Consider the following 22,768-nt stretch of genomic DNA (forward strand, 5'->3'; position numbering starts at 1 on the left):
CTCCTGGATGTCTGCTCGCTTTCTCAAAATTAATATCTCTAAAACAGAACTTATTGTCTTTCCTCCACCCAGACTCCCATCCCACCATGACCTCTCTATTGTCGTCAATAATACCACCATCTCCTCTGTCACCTAACTCCGCTGCCTGGGTGTCACCCTCGACTCCTCTCTCTCTCTTTTGCTCCCCACATCCATTCCCTTGCCCAAACCTGTCGCTTCCAACTATGCAACATCGCCCGCATCCGTCCCTTTCTCTCACAGGACGCCGCCAAAACTATCAACCACGCACTCATCATCTCCCGCCTCGATTATTGTAACCTCCTCCTCACTGGCCTCCCCCACTCCCGTCTCTCCCCCCTCCGCTCTATACTCAATGTGGCCGCTAGACTCATCTTCCTCTCACGCTGCTCCTCCTCGGCCTCCCCACTCTGCCTCTCCTTACACTGGCTTCCCTTCCCCTATAGAATCCTCTTCAAGCTCCTCACCACCACTTACAAGGCTCTCTCCCACTCTACCGCCCCCTACATCTCTAACCTCCTCTCCATTCACACTCCTGCCCGCTCCCTGCGCTCAGCCAATGATCGCCGCCTCTCCTCCACTCTCATCACCTCTTCCCACTCCAGAATCCAGGACTTTTCCCGGGCAGCCCCCCTTCACTGGAATGACCTCCCTCGTTACATCCGTCTCTCTCCTACTCTGTGCTCCTTCAAACGTGCACTGTAAACTCACCTCTTTCGTAAAGCCTACCAACCATCCACTTAACCACCTCTCCTCCTCCACTCAATCTCCCGTCTCTCTTTTGGCTCCCCTTGTGCCTGTTCTGTCCAACCACCCTTAGGATGTAAGCTCACATGAGCAGGGCCGTCTTCCCTCCTGTCTCCTCACCTGTTCTTCTACTCCTTGCTTATTGTATTACCCTGTGTGGAGCTTTTGAAGTATTGGTATTTTTGTTTATTGTTCTGTACTGTCTCACCCTGTATAGTCCACTGTTTGTACTGTGTACTAATGACCTCCTATTGGCTAAGTCCAAGGGTCACTTCTCCCTACTCATCCTCCTCGACCTCTCTGCAGCCTTCGACACCGTGGACCACCCCCTCCTGCTGCAAACTCTGCTCTCTCTCGGCCTCTCTGGTTCTGTCCATGCCTGGTTCACCTCATACCTCGCCAACCGCTCCTTCTCTGTATCCACGTCTGGTTCTTCCTCCTCCCTCTACCCTCTCCCTGTAGGAGTCCCGCAAGGCTCTGTTCTCGGCCCGTTACTCTTCTCGCTCTATACCTCCTCCATTGGTGCTCTCATCTCCTCCTTCGGTCTTCAGTATCACCTTTATGCTGATGACATTCAGCTCTACATCTCTTCTCCTGATCTTTCTTCCACCCTCCTCTCTCGTGTATCTGACTGTCTCTCTGCCATCTCCTCCTGGTTGTCTGCTCGCTTTCTCAAAATTAATATCTCTAAAACAGAACTTATTGTCTTTCCTCCACCCAGACTCCCATCCCACCATGACCTCTCTATTGTCGTCAATAATACCACCATCTCCTCTGTCACCTAACTCCGCTGCCTGGGTGTCACCCTCGACTCCTCTCTCTCTCTTTTGCTCCCCACATCCATTCCCTTGCCCAAACCTGTCGCTTCCAACTATGCAACATCGCCCGCATCCGTCCCTTTCTCTCACAGGACGCCGCCAAAACTATCAACCACGCACTCATCATCTCCCGCCTCGATTATTGTAACCTCCTCCTCACTGGCCTCCCCCACTCCCGTCTCTCCCCCCTCCGCTCTATACTCAATGCGGCCGCTAGACTCATCTTCCTCTCACGCTGCTCCTCCTCGACCTCCCCACTCTGCCTCTCCTTACACTGGCTTCCCTTCCCCTATAGAATCCTCTTCAAGCTCCTCACCACCACTTACAAGGCTCTCTCCCACTCTACCGCCCCCTACATCTCTAACCTCCTCTCCATTCACACTCCTGCCCGCTCCCTGCGCTCAGCCAATGATCGCCGCCTCTCCTCCACTCTCATCACCTCTTCCCACTCCAGAATCCAGGACTTTTCCCGGGCAGCCCCCCTTCACTGGAATGACCTCCCTCGTTACATCCGTCTCTCTCCTACTCTGTGCTCCTTCAAACGTGCACTGTAAATTCACCTCTTTCGTAAAGCCTACCAACCATCCACTTAACCACCTCTCCTCCTCCACTCAATCTCCCGTCTCTCTTTTGGCTCCCCTTGTGCCTGTTCTGTCCAACCTCCCTTAGGATGTAAGCTCACATGAGCAGGGCCGTCTTTCCTCCTGTCTCCTCACCTGTTCTTCTACTCCTTGCTTATTGTATTACCCTGTGTGGAGCTTTTGAAGTATTGGTATTTTTGTTTATTGTTCTGTACTGTCTCACCCTGTATAGTCCACTGTTTGTACTGTGTACGGCGCTACGGATACCTTGTGGCGCCTAACAAATAAAAGATAATAATAATAATATGTGGTTCTCTCGTATGTTTTTCTAGTCTAACTCTTGAGATTTCTTCAGAAAATGATTTTTTCTTGCAAAACTCCCAAAAAACTATTTATGAAGTGCCTCTGGGCTATTGTCCCACAGACAGTGTTGTCTGTAGTGTTGAATAAGAGTTTGAAGAGACAGGAATACAGCACACAGTGTACATGGCTCCAGTCGAACAGCCTTAGTTAGCAGCACTAAGCCAGGTTGAAGTTTCACAAAGATATCAGTAACAATGGTGTATAAAATTGTCCGCGATGTCCCTAAGAACTGGTGTACTTTTTTACTGTTACTACGGTAAAAAAATAACGCTCATTTTTGCTTGCACCTCTATGGGGCGTGAAGAAAAATTAGCGTTACATCTGTAAAAAAAAATCTGCGCATGGTGTCTCGTGTCCGTTCCGGAGGCACATTGCGCTGATTTTTTGACAACTGAATTCCCCTGTATGTCTTCTAGTTAGACAGACCTAACAATGAGTCAACCCTAGTTAAGTGAGGAAAGGGTGGCGCTATCAGACTTTTGAGGGGGTATCCCCTTCCTCACATATAGAAGCTGTCAACATTGTTGTAGTTTATTCAACCTTTGCTATTGTGTTTAGCACTGCCAAAGTTATCATAGACCTCTTATTGGCTTCTCTAGCAAGTGACCTTCTCACACTGATGCTCAGGAGAGTGTGAGAAAGGCAAAACCCAACTACAAGTTCTCCATTCTACAGCAAAACCCTTGAGCTGTGTAGACGTGAGCGTACATTAGAAGTGTTTTATTTAAAATGTAGGTAATATTTATTGATTCTTTGCAACATATGCATTTATGTTCAGCATTGATAATTCATTTTATTTCTCATAATGTGCTACTGTATATAGATTGTGCATTATAATACGCATTATGACATGTTTAATATGCAAAAGTGTAAAAATAACAGTGCAGTAAATATTCCCATTGAATAACAAAGAAAGACTAGATAGTATATTCATTTAATATACAGAAAAAAGGAATTGTATTGTACAGTTGGTCAGTGTTGAAAAATAGAGAAAAATATTTTCAGGAATAAATATTTAACACTTGGAGCTGTGGAATTCATACTTAGTACTTTTGAGGTATGTAAGTATTTTATTAAGATGTAATAGCTGTATATTGATATAATGAGCTGTTTTTAGTTCACAGATTAATTTACTTCCTAGACCTATTGTTCTTTGCGTGCTGTGAGGAACATAATTCCCTCATAGTCTCTAAGATCACTCACTGTCTTTCATTTCAAAAACATCTCAGTGATCATTACTAAATCCTTCTGCACTGAGGACTAGTTTTGGATAGTTCTCATCATATTTGAAGACATGGAACCTGTGCTTCCCAATCATTAAATAAGTTGTATTTAAATCGCCAACTAATATCAGGCAACCTCCCGGTTTCAGCAATTTTACAAGTTTTCCCAGATATCTGATGTAATCATCATGGTCTCTGCAGATGACGTCCAGGAGCCAGGCACTGATTACACAGTTGGCTGGAGGTAGCACCACCGAGCCAGTGAGATTTTCCTTCTCAATTTCACATTTCACAATCTATTTTATTGCTGTTTATTCAACCGCATCTCTTTGTCTTCACATTGGCCACTGAAAAATGCAAACACAATAAGAGTCATTTATGAAACTGAGAAAGTGTGATTTCTTTACAAATGTGTCCAGTCTTGTTGAACATTGTTTTTTAGTTTTGAAAGTCTATGGAAGTGAATAAAGGTTCCAACCTCTGATGGGAGATGTGGACTGTTCGGGATGTTCCTTGCTGAGTGTGGGGTTGACTAGTTATGAGATTCCATTGTGTCAGACTGGATTATTTAAATAACAATGAATGGATGGAAAGGTCACATTTAGGGAAATATTCCTTGTTTTCCTGGGGATCTTACTTTTCCGACACTGTCAAAGATTGTGGAGATTGGGCTTTGTCCTTTGCTTTCATCGGTGTACACTTTCCACCATCTAAGTTCACTTTATATGGAAACCCACAACTTTAGGAGCACTGCAACCAATGAAATAAACATGTGTCCGATCAAATAAAGACAGGTCCAGTATCCCCTCACTTTCATGATTAAACAATGTTGTTCAGTTAATGAATGCAACCGGTTATGAACCCACATGCACAAGCGAGATTTCATTTTGTTGGACAGGATTATTTAATTGAGATTCAATGGATGAGAGAGATGACACTTTTTTGGGGAGGAGGGTACATAGCATTTTAGTCCATGCAAATAAAAGTTATTTTTCCAACCACCTCAAAGGTGTTGATTAGGCCTTGTTCTATAATTATACTAAATACTTATTCTATACCTACATTCCAGGTGCACTAATATGGGATTACCTATTTTTAAGTGTAGCTCAAACAATTAAATACAAATATTATAATGTACAGTACTGATACATGTAATAATGACAGTCCCCGTATTTCCTCAGCCTCACGATTAATATAAGCCATAAATGAGGAAGGACCAAGCAGTAAAACTTGATATACAAGAAGGGTGTTTTCCGAAATCGCTAGTAGGAAAGAATGTCAGGTACGATTTTTAATCTCTAATCCATGTGTAATTCCAGATACAGCCACAGAGCTGCAAACATAGAATATCTCCTTATGGCAGAGAAGTTCTAAGGCGAGCCGCTTGCATTTCTTACGTTTCAAAAATTACCCTTAATGGGGAACATTTATTAGTACAGGTGCACAAGAAAAAGCCACAAGTACACTGCATCAGTTTCTTAGTCTGTGGAACTGGTTATTATTATAATTTTAACTGAGCTTTTATAATTTTAACTGTTAAAGGTGCATAATAACAGCTATTGTGCCTCAGGCAAAAGGATTATAATGAATATCCACCATCAGTTTCTTCTACAACAGATCATTAATGAAAGTGTAAAACAACAAACACAGTGCGTGTTTCTTTTATAGATTGTGCACAAGTGCTCCTATTGTGTGGTCAACTCTCTACTGTGGGAAGTAGCCTCCTGCATACGCTCAATCCCACATGAAACCATTTGTAGAATTATCGGCCTAGATACACTGTGACAAAGGGAGTGGTTTTCCACAGGCCTCTAAGAGAGCAGTTAGGTGTTCAGCGGACATTCTGCAAGTTAAAGCTGCAGACAGAATTTTAAATTTGCATAACAGTGCACTTAGTTTAAAGATAATGAGGTGGAGAACAAATGTGTGATAAATTATTAGCATAGAGTGTGATTTAACTTACATATTTTTTTGTTTAGAGGGATCTTTTACACGGCTACCAGCAAGCTGACAGAGTGTGTTTGCAGTGAGTATAATCAAACAGAACACCTGCAGAGAACTCCTTTTTAAAGGCAAGTTGGGAGTGTCGTCTGTCCATCAAGTTAGGGCTGTGGCCAGGGGCGTGCTAGGCAATAGGGCAGGGGGGCATAGGACCCCCGGGCCGGGCAAAAAAGATTACTTTGGGCCAGTCCCTATAAAAAGACTAGGAGGCTGGCCCTTCCCCCGGGCCCATCCACCTTCTCCTGTTCGCAGCGGATCCTTGTTCCGTTCCCCCTCCCTCCTACTTTGTGTGCTTCTCTACTGTAGTGACATGGGACGTGCACCACATGCCACTAAATGAATGCAGTGTGCTGGGGCCAGTTAATGAATGCAGTGTGTGTGGGGGTCAGTAAATGAATGCAGTGTGTGTGTGCTGGGGACAGTAAATGAATGCAGTGTGTGTGTGGGGGGGCCAGTAAATGAATGTAGTGGGGGAGGGAGGGTGGGTCTTAATATAATGTGGGAGGTAGGTTATTAATTTTATTGTGGAGTGCAGGTGGGGGCTAATTATTAGATGCTATTTTATTTGTGGGGTGATGGTGGGGCAATTTAATTTAATAGCGGGGCCTATGAATTCATAATGGGGTAATTGGACCTTTCTTTTATTGCTGTAGTGGTTTGGGAGCTATTTTTTGATTGTGGGCTATTTGTGGAAAATGGGGTCTATTTATTAAATGTGATTATGTATTATTTAATGCCTGTGATTGTTGTGGGAAATGGTAATATTTGTTAAATGTAAATGCTATTTAAATTATTGCCTGGGCTGTTTGGAGGGAGGGAAATAGGTTTATATATTAAATGTGTTTGCTATCTAATGTCAGGGTCGGTTGGAGGGAAAGAGATCTATTTAGCAAATGTAAATATTATTATTTGAATGTTTGGATGGAGGGAGGCCTACTTATAAAACGTGGGTGCTATTGATTTAACACTGGGACTGGTTGGAGTTTTCTAAGTTTTATGTACCCATTTTGTTTCCAAATAGGGCCTCCAATATTCCAGGATCCAAACAGCAGAAAATGAGCTAAAGTACCCAGCAGCCACAAGTGGTGAAAGTGACAAGAACAGGTAGGAGTGAGTAGGACAGTCTGCCAACTGTCCTGAATCTGGTGGGACAGTCTCGAATTTGGGTGACTGTTTCGCCTAGGGCTGTTGGGAGATATGTTCAGCTTCACCGTGTACTGCTCGTGACGGCAGAACTGTGTGCATTTAACAGTAGTGCACACAGTATTGCCTGTGTATTTGTCTAAAATGATAACCAAGCTACATTACCCTGTCTACAGTGCCCAGACCCCCCAGAGCCTTAATACAGCTCTGGGCCTGGGCATAAATATATATATATGGATTAAGCAACACTAAAATAGCCTATTTTTATATAGATAAATATTTATTGTACCAAAACCACCCTTTAAGGATGGGCCGCTACTTATGGGACAGTGCTGTGTGCTTGTCCCCCTAGCAAAAGTCTGCCAGCCCTCCCCTTTGTAACCAGCAGCCACAAGTGGTGAAAGTGACAAGAGCAGGTAGGAGAGAGCAGGACAGTCTACCAACTGTCCTGAATCTGGTGGGACAGTCTCGAATTTGGGTGACTGTTTCGCTTAGGGCAGTTGGGAGGTATGTCCAGCTTCACTGTGTACTGCACATGATGGCAGAACTGTGTGCATCTAACTGTAGTGCACACAGTATTGCCTGTGTATTTGTCTAAAATGATAACCAAGCTACATCATAAGGGGTTACCCTGTCTACAGTGCCCAGGCGCCCCAGTGCCTTAATACAGCTCTGGGCCTGGGCATAAATATATATATATGGATTAAGCAACACTAGAATAGCCTCTTTTTCTATAGATAAATATATATTGTACCAAAAAACACCCTTTAAGGATGGGCCGCTACTTATGGGACAGTGCTGTGTGCTTGCCCCCCGGGCTAAAGTCTGCAGCCCTCCCCTGGCTACGGGAGGACTGCAAAATATTTAAACCTGTCTTTTTCTTTTCTATTGCATGTCCGATGCTGAATTAGTCGCCCAGTGTCTAGGGAGTTGGTCTCTGTTTATATAGCATTAGGGTTACGAGAAAGTGTGTGGAACTGTGTGTTATCTGTTACTTTGCTATCCTGACCGTAAAAGAAAAAAAAAGCAAAGATCAAAGCAAGAGGGTGTTTGTGTGTGCCACAATATATATATTAAATAAATAATTATGTACACACACTATATACAATATTCTTTACAAATCAGCGGAATATGTGGTACTATATAAATAAATTACAATAAATGATAACTAAATATATTGTAATTGTGCAATTAAACAAAAATGTTATTTACAGGAAATATTGTCTCTTACACAAGATTCACGTGTCTCTACTTCGAATATTAAAATATACAAGTTTTAAATGGGTTGCCACAAAAATGTGCCTTTTGTGTTTAATTATTTATTGGATATCTGTAAAGCATCAATTATCAATTTATACAATTATGTTGAAATAGGAAGCAAAGATGCAATGATCACACTATTACAGAAGGCACTGATTGGTATAAAGGATGCAAAGTCCTTGACCTAAGAGCTTACAATCTATATGCCAAACATTTCAGTTATATATTAGTACATTTTCAACTTGAATTTTATAATATAACTAATGAAGTACCAATGACCTTATTTTACATGCCCTTTTGTGAGTCATTATCAGTAATTTAACTCTCATATAGTTATCCTTTATTTCCTCTAAGATCATTATTAGTTCCTGCTAAAATACCTGTTTACTCTGATCCTTAATCTAAAATAAACAAACAAAAGCCTTTTCCTTTATCCTGTGGAAAACTGTTTCATTTTCCCACCCACACCTGTTTTTTGTTGTTTTATAAAACCTCCCTTACTTTGAGAGCCCTAAGAAACCAAATATTTTCATAGATTATAATATCACTGCATACATTGCTGTTTAATATCTGAAGATCCTCTATGGTAAATCCTGTGTCTACTACAGCCTCTCTTACAAAGTCTTCTTCGAATGTTAAGCTATGTAACTTGTGATCTCCAACTGAGAAAAACTGTGAATGAAATCCTCCTAACAAGATTAGATGGCCGCCTACTTTGATCATGGAAGACAATTTTTTAAGGTTTCTGCGATAAGTATCTTTATCTTTGCTAATTTTTTGCAGTAAATACACACTCAGCAGACAGTCGGCTTTCTCCAGTACAAAGGGGTGAGTGGGGTTCTCTTGGCTAAGATCACATTTCATAACTTGTTTTATTTTTCTTCTTAGAGTTTCTTCTTTTTCCACCCACTTTTCACTGAAAAAGATAATTGAAGAGTTAATGGATCATTTAATCTAAAATGCAACTTTCTTTATATAAATGAGTTGCTAATAACATTCACTAACCTACTGTATATGTAAAGGTTTGAGGGACCTATCAGAACTTCCTATGTACACCAGACATCTTGACAGTAAGAATATTATAGCATTCTGCAGGTAACCTTTTTGTGTCTGAGTGGTCTATTTGCCATTGGTGGGCGGTGGGCAGCAGTACTTAATCACTAATCACTGCAATGCAGAAAGATGTACGACTTCTATTCAATAACACACCCTCGGTGAAAAACACTCTCTGAAATAAACTTTTTTTCATTGCATGAGGGACAGGCTCCATTGAGCAAACAGAGTTCACTTAATGCGCATGCGCCGATGTTTTGACACGCATGCGCAGTAAAGTCAACTCTGGTCTAAGAAGGGGAGGAGAATACAGCCTGCGAAGAGGATCCTCTCAAGCGGGACCGCACTCCATTGGAAAAGGTAAGTAATGCCATCCTGAGATGGCATTAAGCTTTCAGTACCAGCGCTGAAAAGCAAAGTTGGCTGCCTGTGAGATGGCAAATCTATTTCAAGATTAGCTTATTGACATTCAAATCCCTACACAACCAAGATCCTGGGTACTTGAAGCAGCTTCAAATTCCCTAAACTCCCATTCGCTCACTTCCAGCCAAAGATGAAGGACTACTAACAGTTTCATAAATATCCCATAATTCATTTGGGGGTTGCTCTTTTAGCGTTGCGGCTCCTCCTCTCTGGAACTCACTGCTTTGTACAGTCCACCAAGTCCTCACTCACACTTCAAAAACAGAATAAAGACTTTCTTGTTTACTGAAGCATTTAATTAATGCCCAATAATTTATAAAACCCCCAAATGCTTAGCTCTCTTTTCTGCACTCTGCCAAACCTTTATATGCTTATTTTGTATTATGTGTTTTTTTAATCTGCATCTGTATATAAATAAAATGATTGTTATTATTATTTTTATTAGTGTTTGTAAAATAAATGCACCAGACCTCACTTTACTTTAAGTAACTAAAGAAGACCACGATACAATTTAGTTTACAAAAAAGCTAGAAACTACAGCATTGATTAGATCTACATGTGACACTTCTAGTGCATTATTGTTGTACATTTACAAATGTTTGCAAATGTGAACACACAAGTTGTTTTCATACTGCAGATTTCCTGCTCCGAGGATGCTAAGTACTAATTAATTTGATGAGAAGTCTAAGATAATATGGGCACTTAATAATACCTTAGAAATGGGTGAATTAAATGGATTGTTTCTGACTTGGGTTTCTACATCATTTAAGGCTGTGACCTGCAATTACACTGTACATTGATTTTAAGCTATGCTACATGATGATGATTTTTGGCACATGTATCACATGGTTATCCTGGTTATACAGTACAGTATACAACTGTTGCTACACATTTGGACTGCAATAAAACTGCCTATTTCAGCATGCAATGGGAACTATTGATTTATTTAGCATGTTCCTGATTAATACTATAAATATGTTGTAACTCGACCTTCTCCCTGGTAGTCTTTCAGTGAGGTTTATTCAGCTGTTGTGTATGACAGTCACCTTATGATGATTAAGATAATAATGTCTGATTTTATAGCAATTATTCTACCAACCCGAGCACTATAGAGCAGAGCCGTAACAAGGGTGGTGCGGCCGGTGCGACCGCCCAGGGCGCAAAGCCAAGGGGGCGCAACGGCCCCTCGCAACTTGTACTGTGCAGCTAGCTATGTCTCCCTCTCCAAATCGCCCCACTCTCCTCCATTTTTCTATACGATTTTCCGCATGCTGCCTGTTCCTGTATAGAGGCAGCATGCGACCACTCTGATTATACAGGGGGCGTGGCCTCTTCATGTGCACACTGCACAGGCTCGCCCCCTGACCTCTCTGCTCCTGGTCACATGATGTACAGGTCCTGCTGCCTGCACTGCACAGATTCCCTTGACTTTCTGCTGTCGGTAAGTAAACTTATACCCCTCCTCCCTCACTCCCCACCGTGTTTCTGTCTGCCTGTCTCTTCTCCCCTCTTGTGTTTTCCTCTATGTCTGCTATTTTGTATGTGTGGTTCTGCTCCCCCCTTGTCTGTGTCTGTGCATCTCTGTGTCAGTCTGTCTCATTTTTACCCCCACTTTGTGTCTGTGTTTATTTTTGTTGAACTCTGTGTCCTGCAGTTTTGTATGTGTGTCTGTGCATCTCTTACCCCCACTTTGTGTTTGTTTTTAATTTTGTGCAACTCTGTCTCCCCCTGTGTTACTTTGTCCACCCTTTCGTTTTATCTATCTCCCCACCTTCTTCTACCATTTGCCCCAACACTCACTTTTCCCCTGTGCCCCTCACAGCTACCCCTTCTTTTCCCTTCTTACCTTCTTCCTCCTCATCTGATGTCAGGGGAGTCCTGGTGGCTGCCGATTGGAAGAGCTGCGGACAAACTTGAGTATAGCAGGTAAGCACAATCTTCTTATTTAAATCATTTTGGGTTTTTTCTTGTCTTGTTTACAAAACAAGAAAAAGTTACAAACCCAATTTGTATAATAAATAATACAAATTGGGTTTGTAACTAGGGCAGTGTGACCTCCCAGTTCGCAATGCCGAGCTTTCATTATGGCAGGGAGAGACCACCAACACCTACCAAGATAGGAAGGGGGCGCCAGTGCTCTTTCTCGCCCAGGGCACTAAAATTTCTAGTTACGGCTCTGCTATAGAGCATAGGCTACTTTCCTCTATAACAGGGACACCATCCCCAGACTGCTCAGCACAGGTCTAGTCTCTCTATGAAGTGTCAGATGGGGTCCCCCTAAAAGGTACTTTCCTCCCAGAGGCTTCCAGTCCCATGCTGAATAGAACCAGAACTCTATTTCTTCCTGCTATAAAACCAGCATGGTTGAGGGCGTTGGGTGGAGGGAGCTGACTGGTTTTAAAAAAAATATGTATATATCTTGTATAGTGCACTATGTAAGGGAAGTGTTTTTCTTAGTAAAAGCGTAGGATGAACCCCCAGATATCTTTGAGATGATATAGAATTCAAGTCATTTTGCAGAGGCCGAATGGTTGGGCTTGGCAAGTAACACCCCTACAAATGCACCATCTCTACCCTTATTACACTTCAATAATCACACTATGCATATCATTTCTGTAACTATGGGATGGCTAATTTTATGAAATTTATTTAAAATATTTTTTATATAACCTATTTTAAAACAAAGCAGAAATATGATATGGATTGTTCTTTACATGTTATAATAAAGCATTCAGTTGTCTGTACATTAACATGTGACCTAATCTGAGAGTGACACTAATTTACCTGTTGCTTTCCATTTCCGGAAAAACCTCAGAGAGATGAGACCAGTCAAAAGCTTCCTCTTCTTTATTTATCCAGCTCTCCAGCTCTTTAATGCAGAAATCATTTGTTTCTAGAACAGTGATAGCCTTGAAAACTTCACAGATTGGCAACAGGTGGAAAATGATGGGTCCGATAGAAAAGTCAATCAATAGTCCACCTCTAAAACTACCTGTGAAAGTAAAAAAATTCAAACATCAATATAAAAACATAAAGGTAAAATTTTATTGAGTCTTAATTTTAAAATGTTTGTTTTTTAATTTCTGGTAGCTATACAAGAGAAAAGATAGATAGTACAGTCAAGTCCATAAATGTTGGGACATAATTCTCATATTTTGGGTTCTATACACCACCACAATGGATTTGAAATGAAACTAACAAGATGTGCTTTTACTACAGACTTTCAGCTTTAACTTGAGGGTATTTACATCCAAATCAGGTGAACAGTGTAGGAATTACAACGGTTTCTATATGTGCCTCCCACTTTTCAAGGGACCAAAAGTAATGGGACAAACTAAACAATCCTACATCAAACGTTCACTTTTTAATACTTTGTTGCAAATCCTTTGCAGTCGATTACAGCCTGAACTCTGGAACGCATAGACATCACCAGACGCTGGGTTTCATCCCTGGTGATGCTCTGCCAGGCCTCTACCAAAGGGGGCGTCTATATTCTTTGTCTATCCATGAGACCCAGGCCATGGAGCAGTATGTGAAAGAAAACCTGCAAAAAGGATTTATCCGCATTTCAAAATCTTCCGTAGAAGCTGGTTGCTTCTTCGTGTCCAAAAAAGATGGCAGCCTCAGGCCTTGCATAGATTTTTGTGGTTTGATTAAAATCACGGTTAAGAACACGTATCCTCTGACGTTAATTTCTGTCTTATTTGACCAGCTTAAAGCAGCCACCATTTTCTCGAAGATTGACCTCAGAGGTGCCTACAATCTTATACGTATTAAAAAGGGGGATGAGTGGAAAATGGCTTTTAACACTGAGTCAGGACAATATGAGTATCTTGTTATGCCGTTCGGTTTATGTAATGCTCCGGCAGTCTTCCAAGACCTCATCAATGATGTTTTACGGGATTTCCTTGGAAAAACAGTTGTCGTCTATCTGTATGATATTCTAATTTATTCATAATCCTTGTCCCAGCACCGTCAGCATGTTTCCGAGGTTCTGCAGAAATTATGTGAACATCACCTCTGCAAAACTGGAGAAGTGTGAGTACGAGGTTTCCAGGGTGGCCTTCCTGGGGTACATCATCTGGTTTCACTATGGATCCCAGTAAGGTTCAGGCAATTCAGGACTGGGTCCTTCCTACTAATTTGAAGGCGATTCAGAGATTCCTTGGCTTCGCCAATTACTATAGAAGATTTATATGCTCATTCTCCTCATTAGTGGCTCCTATCACTGTCCTCACCCGGAAAGGCGCTAACACAGCTGAGTGGTCCCCGGAAGCATTGGCAAGTTTGTCAGCCATCAAAGTCGCCTTCATTTCTGCACCAGTTCTTAGACACCCAGATCCGGAATTCCCGTTTTTCGTGGAGGTAGATGCTTCAGATGTTGGGGGAGGTGCCATTCTCTCCCAAAAGGATCCTCAGAGTAAGAAATTGCATCCCTGTGCTTACCTTTCCAGAAAATTTTAGCCTGCTGAAATCAATTAAGACGTTGGAAATCGTGAATTGTTGGCCATCAAGTGGGCCTTTGAAGAGTGGCGGCACTGGTTAGAGGGAGCCACCCATGTCGTTACAATCTTCACTGACCACAAAAACCTCCAGTATATTCAGACCGCGAAAGCCTTGAATCCCAGGCATACCCGCTGGGCTTTGTTTTTTACTCGGTTTAACTTCATTATCACTTTACCATCTAGGTTCAAAAAACACCAAAGCCGATTCATTTCCCCGAAGTTTCATGGCATGTCATCCTCAGTCTCCTGATCCGCAACTTATTGTTCCCTTGTCCTCCATCCATGTCGCCCTATCTCAGGATCTTGGGGCCACTCTTCGCCAGTTCCAAAAAAATTGCTCCAGCCCAGACTCCTGCTAATAAATTATTTGTTCCAGTCCATCTCCGAAAGTCAGTCCTCATGAAATGCCATGACAATCGGTCGACAGGTCATCCAGGAGTCTATAAAACCATCAAAGCTCTATCTTTGCTGGGTTTGGTGGCCTACTTTATCTTCGGATACAGTAAATTATGCTTGCCCGGAATGTGCTAGAAACAAGTCCTCTAGGAACCGTCCTTCTGGTCAATTGATGCCCTTAATAATCCCAGGTAAACCTTGGACACATCTCTCGATGGAATTCACAGTCGATCTTCCATGCTCCTCTGGTCATAACACCATCTGGGTGGTCGTTGATCGTTTTAGCAAAATGGCCTACTTTGTACCGTTTCCCAAGTTACTGGATGCAAAACTCTTGGCCACGTTGTTCATATCACACATTTTCCGTCTCCACGGTCTCCCGGAAGAAATTATTTCGGATCAAGGGTCCCAGTTTATAGCTCAGTTTTGGAGGGTCTTCTGCAATTCGCTTGGAATTAAAGGCAGCCTGTCATCTGCTTACCACCCACAATCGAATGGTCAGACAGAAAGAACTAACCAAACTCTAGAACAATTTCTGCGCATTTATGTATCCAAATTTCATGACAACTTGTCCTCTCTGTTACCGTGGGCAGAGTTTGCATATAATAATTCCTGCCATTCTGCAACTGGCACATCCCCTTTATTCTGTAACTTCGGGTTCCATCTAAAAGCAAACTCTTTTTCCTTTGTCGGTGATGCCGGGACTTCTGCCATTACATCTCGGCTAAAGTCCATTCGGAAAAAAGTACATTCTGGTCATCGAATCTGGCTGTCCACTCAGAACTCAGAACATCAGATTGAGGCAACCATGTAAGAAACTAGGACCTCGATTTATTGGACCTTTTACTATTGAGAAGAAAATTAATCCTGTGGCTTGACTTAAACTTCCACCATCCTTAAAAATTCCTAGCACTTTCCATTGCTCTCTTCTGAAGAAGGCGGATCCTCCCAGCAAGTTCAATTGTCCCTCTTCAAATAAGCCTCGGCCTCTTCTTGTAACTGGAGACCATGGGTTCATTGTGGAAAAAATTCTTGACTCAAAAAAGGTTCAAGGTCGGATCCAGTTTCTGGTGCATTGGAGGGGTTACTGGCAGGAGCCGCTGCGGCTGCGGGCACCGCCACGACTCACTGCCCCTGGTCACTGGCGTCCCGGCTGTCTACACGCCCTGGTTGCCTAGACAACAACCCGGATGCTTGCTACTCCCTGCCGGGCTGTTTAGTATCAGCTTTCTAGGGCTGATTATTTTCCCATGTTTTTGCAGCCACCAGGCTGATTATTATTAGCTGGGTACCTTGTATCCTCATTGGCCACCAGCACTTCTAATATATTAGGCTACTCCTGGGGATACTTGCAGGGCTTTGCCCTTATTGGCTGTTAGTAATATTTAAGGCAGTGAAGACTGAGCCTCACTGCCGGTTATAGTGTACTGTTCCAGTTTGCTACCTGCTTCTATGCTGTGTTGGTGTTTAACCTTGGATTGCTTTGCCATGTATGACCTCTGCCTGTTCCTGGACTCTGAACCTGTGCCTGTTTCCCTGACCTTCTGCCAGTACCCGGACTCTGAACCTTTGCCTGTGACCCTGACCTTCTGTTTGTACCCAGACTCTGAACCCTTGCCTGTGGCCCTGACCCAGCTTGTACCAGACGTCTCCACCTGTGCTCTGTTAAGCCAGTCAAACACTATCATATCTGTCCAGTCCGCAGACCTCTGGCCTATCCCTAATCCGTGTATTACCTCCTGTACCTGAGCGCTACAGTGTGTCCATAAACTTGTACTACACTGAGTGTAAGTCCTGGGGGCATCCGAGTACCTGTGAGCATAACCAGTCTCTACGGGAAAGGCGGCTGCTATAGGTGAAGACCTCTTCTGCTAAGTTCTACAAGTTTATGCCGCACTGGTTGCAATAACACACTGTTATGACCTCTTGCCAATGTCTCTTTAATACATTTAAATCCTTTTCAAGTGTCCCACAGCAACCCCTCCGAACATCATCACTTCCCCAGATCTTGCTTCTAACTTTAATATTAACCAGGTTTGAGTAAAAAATGGAGTCCTCTTCCCCGAGCAATAGCCTGCTCATTTCCTATCTTGTACGGTCCTGCATTTTCTCTTTGTTTGATCCCACACATAACAGTGAAGTCTCAAACCATTTATCCTCCCATTCTATCACCTGTGCACTTATACTCTTACAAATCAGTTGATCGCTATCTCTTGTTCTCATCTCAAACTTTATTAACTTCTGTAATCTCTCCTTCTCCACTCATATCTTTACATCATAATTCAAGCATGTGGTTATAACTTTTAGGCTGGGTGCACATTACAGGTTTTTCAGCCGACTATTGGTTCAATCTAGCGATAAACGACAATTTGGGCCAATATCGCATTAGTGTATATAGTTGAATGACAGTCGTTCCAGAGTACCGATCGTCGTTTCATTTGATTGTTCAACAGAACAATAAATATTGTTCCAACCGCCTTCCGATCCTGCAGTGTGTATGCACTGATACGACTGTCTACCCAGAGAGAGTGTTAGAAATCTGCCCCTGTGTCTGTGTTGTTAAATGTAGAGAGTGCTGTAGGTGGACTAATTCATCCGTTCATTCTGAGACTGAATATTTTGTTTCAGAGTCACAGAAGCTAACGGAATTTATAATGACATTGGGAAAAAGTCAAAGCTTATTTTCTGACAGGGAGTGAAGTATTGAATGAATATTGTGCTTTCATTCTTTAAAGAACTGCAATGCTCTAGGACCAGATGAAGAGCACAGTTCTGAAGGTAAATCGTGTATATTGTGTACGCATGTATCGGCAGACTGATTGGAACTTCAGTGGTTTGTAAAATCGTTAGTGATAGCAAATTGATAGAAAGTGTTTCTAGTGTGTACCCAGCATTATTGTGAAAAAAGCTAATTCTGTCACAAAACTCCCTTAGATTACCATCAATCTCTCTGCTACCATGACCCTACAAGCTTTTTTGATAGACTTGCTTTCACTTGCCTACCAGGCATCCTGTCTTCACACTACCTATTGGATCCTCTTCAGATAGGCTTTAGTTCGCAAAACTCCAGAGTCTACACTGACTGAGGTGGTCAATAATTTGATCACTGCTAAATCCAAAGGACATTACTCACTTCTAATTCTCCTTGATCTCTCTGCTGCATTTGATACAGTTGACCACTCATTTCTTAAACAAACACCACCTTCCCTAGGTCCTCAGGACACTGTACTAAATTTCGGTTATCATCTCTCTTATCAAATCAATCCTTCAATGTATTAGTTGGAGCATAAGGCTCAGTCCTAGGCCCTCTGCTCTTCTCCTGTACTGAAACAACTTTTCTAGGAAAAGAAAATAAGCTCTATTTTTATTTTAGTGTCAAATCCATCGCTTAACTGACATCTCGTATTTCTGTTGACAGCTCAGCTATATTCCCCACCACTCAATCTCACTGCCTAGGTATCATCCTTGTCACTGGAAGGCTTGGATTGAGGTGCTGCAAAAATGAGGTCACACAGCACTGTGATCTCAACCTTTCAGTACTGGGACCTACATCGTCATGGGATCCAATGCAGGCAAGGCCACTTCTTGCTGCCATTCACCGTACATATACTAAGGAAAAGAGAACAGTGAGGAGGAGAGAAGGACAGTACATCCTCTTAATTGGTGGGCAGAGAGGATGGAAGTGTGTAACAATAATAAGACTGACTCAGAAATAGATTAGCAACCATGGTCACATTTTCTGCTTACTCTGCCAACGCTATGCCCCTGCCCTTGTATCTCAAAAATATGACCTTCCATTACACAACGCCGACATACTGACAATTGCCAATTCATACACTTACCTGAAGCTTGCAGTTTCTGAAGCTCTTTCATAGGAAATATTACCAGCTCCTCAAGCATTGTCCTATCAGTAGTTGGTGAACAATATGTACCGAGAATATCTTTTGCGTCAAACTCATGTACATGATAGTACTTAAGACAGCTGGGGTCCATCCTGACACTGCCGAGTCTTATGATAATAAATTCACTGAACAGCAGGTATAAATACACTTGAATATGAGCAAACCTTAAACATAATGAGATACAAGTAAATATAACTTTAGTCACAAGTTAGTCACAGGTAAATTGCATTTTGCTATAGGCATGTGAAACTAATTATTTATTTAAAGGATAGCTACAGTGCCAGGGGTAAACTGATAATATTAAATATCTATTTTGTGTTTGGTTACACTCTGCTGTGGATTTGTACCAGTTCCTCTGTATGTGCAAGCAACATGATGACATGTGATATTGGCAGTTCTCGTTATACTGTAAAATATTGTCTTCACATAATACATCAAATAAAACTGTGTTTAGGAGGTAAATTTATCAAGCTGCGAGTTTCCGGTGAGTTTGAAAAGGGGAGATGGTGCTTATAGCAGCCAGTCGGATTCTAGCTGTCATTTATCTAGTACATTCTACAAAATGATAGGTAGAATTTGATGGGTTGCTACAGGCAATGTCTCCACTTTTCAAACCCACCGGAAACTTGCCGCTTGAAAGATTTACCCCGATGTTGCGGAGCACTGTGGTGAGAAGATGAAGAAGAAGAAAGAAGAAAGAAGAAAGAAGGAAGAAGAAGAATTTATATAAAAAATACAAAGGCTTGTAAAATAAAAAAAAGTAATATGTATTAAAATTATTTATTTATAAAAAGCATTGACACAAAAATAATCAAAAACAACAAACAAACATTTTAAAATAAGTAATTCTTGAACTGTAATAAAAAGAACATAATTTAACTGACCAAAATGAAGCACTTAATACAGAACAAGTCTCTATAACGCAACTTTCTGTCCCGTGTAATCTCCATTAGGAACATTTCCAGTCCCAACTTCAAATTGCAGGAGGAAAAGAGTCACAGTCCATGCATAATGGGCTTAAGTCACTAATACATCTAGTAATAGGACCAAAGGTGGAACTAGCGAGCTGTGGGCTCTGGTGCGGGGAAGGCAGGGAGGAGAGAACCGGTGCCCCGAGCCCTCTGCATCTGCCATGCAGCGGGCCCTGCAGCACCAATGGTAGTTCCACCACTGAATATGGCAACATGACTTCTCAAGCCAGTAGAGCAACATGACTTCTCAAGGCAGTATTCAGTGAATAAACAACAAGTAATAGCAATAGAACCATGTGGTCTCAAACAGGAAAAAATATTATTAAAAAGCAAATGGGCACTTAGCTCTCTCTCTCTGCTCTTTTGCAGGTTCCAGTAATATCTGTATATTGATATAATGAGCTGTTTTTAGTTCACAGATTAATTTACTTCCTAGACCTATTGTTCTTTGCGTGCTGTGAGGAACATAATTCCCACATAGTCTCTAAGATCACTCACTGTCTTTCATTTCAAAAACATCACAGTGATCATTACTAAATCCTTCTGCACTGAGGACTAGTTTTGGATAGTTCTCATCATATTTGAAGATATGGAACCTGTGCTTCCCAATCATTAAATAAGTTGTATTTAAATCGCCAACTAATATCAGGCAACCTCCCGGTTTCAGCAATTTCACAAGTTTTCCCAGATATCTGATGTAATCATCGTGGTCTCTGCAGATGACGTCCAGGAGCCAGGCACTGATTACACAGTTGGCTGGTGGTAGCACCACCGAGCCAGTGAGATTTCCCTTCTCAATTTCACATTTCACAATCTATTTTATTGCTGTTTATTCAACCGCATCTCTTTGTCTTCACATTGGCCACTGAAAAATGCAGACACAATAATAGTCATTTATGAAACTGAGAAAGTGTGATTTCTTTACAAATGTGTCCAGTCTTGTTGAACATTGTTTTTTAGTTTTGAAAGTCTATGGAAGTGAATAAAGGTTCCAACCTCTGATGGGAGATGTGGACTGTTCGAGATGTTCCTTGCTGAGTGTGGGGTTGACTAGTTATGAGATTCCATTGTGTCAGACTGGATTATTTAAATAACAATGAATGGATGGAAAGGTCACATTTAGGGAAATATTCCTTGTTTTCCTGGGGATCTTACTTTTCCGACACTGTCAAAGATTGTGGAGATTGGGCTTTGTCCTTTGCTTTCATCGGTGTACACTTTCCACCATCTAAGTTCACTTTATATGGAAACCCACAACTTTAGGAGCACTGCAACCAATGAAATAAACATGTGTCCGATCAAATAAAGACAGGTCCAGTATCCCCTCACTTTCATGATTAAACAATGTTGTTCAGTTAATGAATGCAACCGGTTATGAACCCACATGCACAAGCAAGATTTCATTTTGTTGGACAGGATTATTTCATTAGGATTCAATGGATGAGAGAGATGACACTTTTGTGGGGGGGAGGGTACATAGCATTTTAGTCCATGCAAATAAAAGTTATTTCTCCAACCACCTCAAAGGTGTTGATTAGGCCTTGTTCTATAATTATACTAAATACTTATTCTATACCTACATTCCAGGTGCACTAATATGGGATTACCTATTTTTAAGTGTAGCTTAAACAATTAAATACAAATATTATAATGTACAATACTGATACATGTAATAACGACAGTCCCCGTATTTCCTCAGCCTCACGATTAATATAAGCCATAAATGAGGAAGGACCAAGCAGTAAAATTTGATATACAAGAAGGGTGTTTTCCGAAATCGCTAGTAGGAAAGAATGTCAGGTACGATTTTTAATCTCTAATCCATGTGTAATTCCAGTTACAGCCACAGAGCTGCAAACATAGAATATCTCCTTATGGCAGGGAAGTTCTAAGGCGAGCCGCTTGCATTTCTTATGTTTCAAAAATTACCCTTAATGGGGAACATTTATTAGTACAGGTGCACAAGAAAAAGTCACAAGTACACTGCATCAGTTTCTTAGTCTGTGGAACTGGTTATTATTATAATTTTAACTGAGCTTTTATAATTTTAACTGTTAAAGGTGCATAATAACAGCTATTGTGCCTCAGGCAAAAGGATTATAATGAATATCCACCATCAGTTTCTTCTACAACAGATCATTATTGAAAGTGTAAAACAACAAACACAGTGCGTGTTTCTTTTATAGATTGTGCACAAGTGCTCCTATTGTGTGATCAACTCTCTACTGTGGGAAGTAGCCTCCTGCATACGCTCAATCCCACATGAAACCATTTGTAGAATTATCGGCCTAGATGAGAAGGCACATGGAGCAAAACGGAGAAATGTCACTTCAAAATCCTGCCTTCTTTCACTTTTGGATAGCCTCAATAATTCCTGCTTTGACCTTTTTTCTTTTGAAATAATGCTTCTCAGATACTCTTTTATGTTTTAGATAAGTTAATGACTGACAAGGCTTTCTGTGACTTAAAGTTCTACAGCAGTACTTAATCATTTTATTTAATTATGTTTCCCTTTATAGTGTTACACAAAACAAATAGAACCAGTGTGTGCTCATAGTGTAATATTGCTAGGTACCATATAATATAAAATTCTCAAATATAAACTGCAGACAAATGATAAATTAAACAGGGCTTATCTGCATAAAATCCTTACTTATCCCTCTTCAGCCTGCCTGAGTGATATCACTTAAACTGAAATCCAATGTGGAAAGGAGAATATACCTTAAGAGAAACAATAACAAGATACAACAAGTGGCCACACATGTGTGGAAAAGTCTAAAAAAAATTAATTACATGAATGGTTAAAACCCCCTTACAATAAAATGAAGGTAATATCGCTTATCTGCTCCATAAATGGATGCTTGAAGACAGTCTCTCTGTGGGACACCAAACCAGGTGCAGGACGGATGTGACATCACAGGAAGTTCGACAAGTAAACAATCTATACAATTAATGGATACAGCGTGCGAGAAACCACCCTACGCATTTCATTACACAACCTCATCAATCAGGGGTGCTATAGATAGATTGATAGCAAGATATGCAGTACAATACACTGTGACAAAGGGAGTGGTTTTCCACAGGCCTCTAAGAGAGCAGTTAGGTCTTTAGCTGACATTCTGCAAGTTAAAGCTGCAGACAGAATTCTAAATTTGCATAACAGTGCACTTAGTTTAAAGATAATGAGGTGTAGAACAAATGTGTGATAAATTATTAGCATAGAGTGTGATTTAACTTACATATTTTATAATTGTTTAGAGGGATCTTTTACACGGCTACCAGCAAGCTGACAGAGTGTGTTTGCAGTGAGTATAATCAAACAGAACACCTGCAGAGAACTCCTTTTTAGAGGCAAGTTGGGAGT

The 22,768-nt window shown here is 41.4% G+C and overlaps 1 protein-coding gene across 1 annotated transcript; it reads right to left on the reverse strand.

Annotated features, from left to right (window-relative positions):
- Nucleotides 1-8,143: 8,143 nt before the first annotated feature.
- LOC142107795 (nicotinamide N-methyltransferase-like) lies at nucleotides 8,144-18,531 on the reverse strand. The gene is made up of 3 exons (XM_075191414.1): nucleotides 18,370-18,531; nucleotides 12,415-12,618; nucleotides 8,144-9,070 (listed from the first exon to the last, which is right to left on the reverse strand). Exons 1-3 carry the CDS (start codon nucleotides 18,522-18,524, stop codon nucleotides 8,638-8,640), a joined length of 792 nt encoding a protein of 263 aa, XP_075047515.1. The 5' UTR covers nucleotides 18,525-18,531; the 3' UTR covers nucleotides 8,144-8,637.
- Between the last annotated feature and the right edge of the window lie 4,237 nt (nucleotides 18,532-22,768).

This window comes from Mixophyes fleayi, chromosome 11 (genome assembly GCF_038048845.1).
Source record: "Mixophyes fleayi isolate aMixFle1 chromosome 11, aMixFle1.hap1, whole genome shotgun sequence".
Classification (NCBI taxonomy): domain Eukaryota; kingdom Metazoa; phylum Chordata; class Amphibia; order Anura; family Limnodynastidae; genus Mixophyes; species Mixophyes fleayi.

Coding starts and splice junctions, on each gene's coding strand:
- LOC142107795 (XM_075191414.1), bottom strand. CDS start 18,524: ATGGACCCCAGCTGTCTTAAGTACTATCATGTACATGAGTTTGACGCA. Junction 12,619..18,369: donor AAACTGCAAGCTTCAGGTAA/GTGTATGAATTG, acceptor TTTCACAGGTAG/TTTTAGAGGTGGACTATTGA. Junction 9,071..12,414: donor CCGGAAATGGAAAGCAACAG/GTAAATTAGTGT, acceptor TATCTTTTTCAG/TGAAAAGTGGGTGGAAAAAG.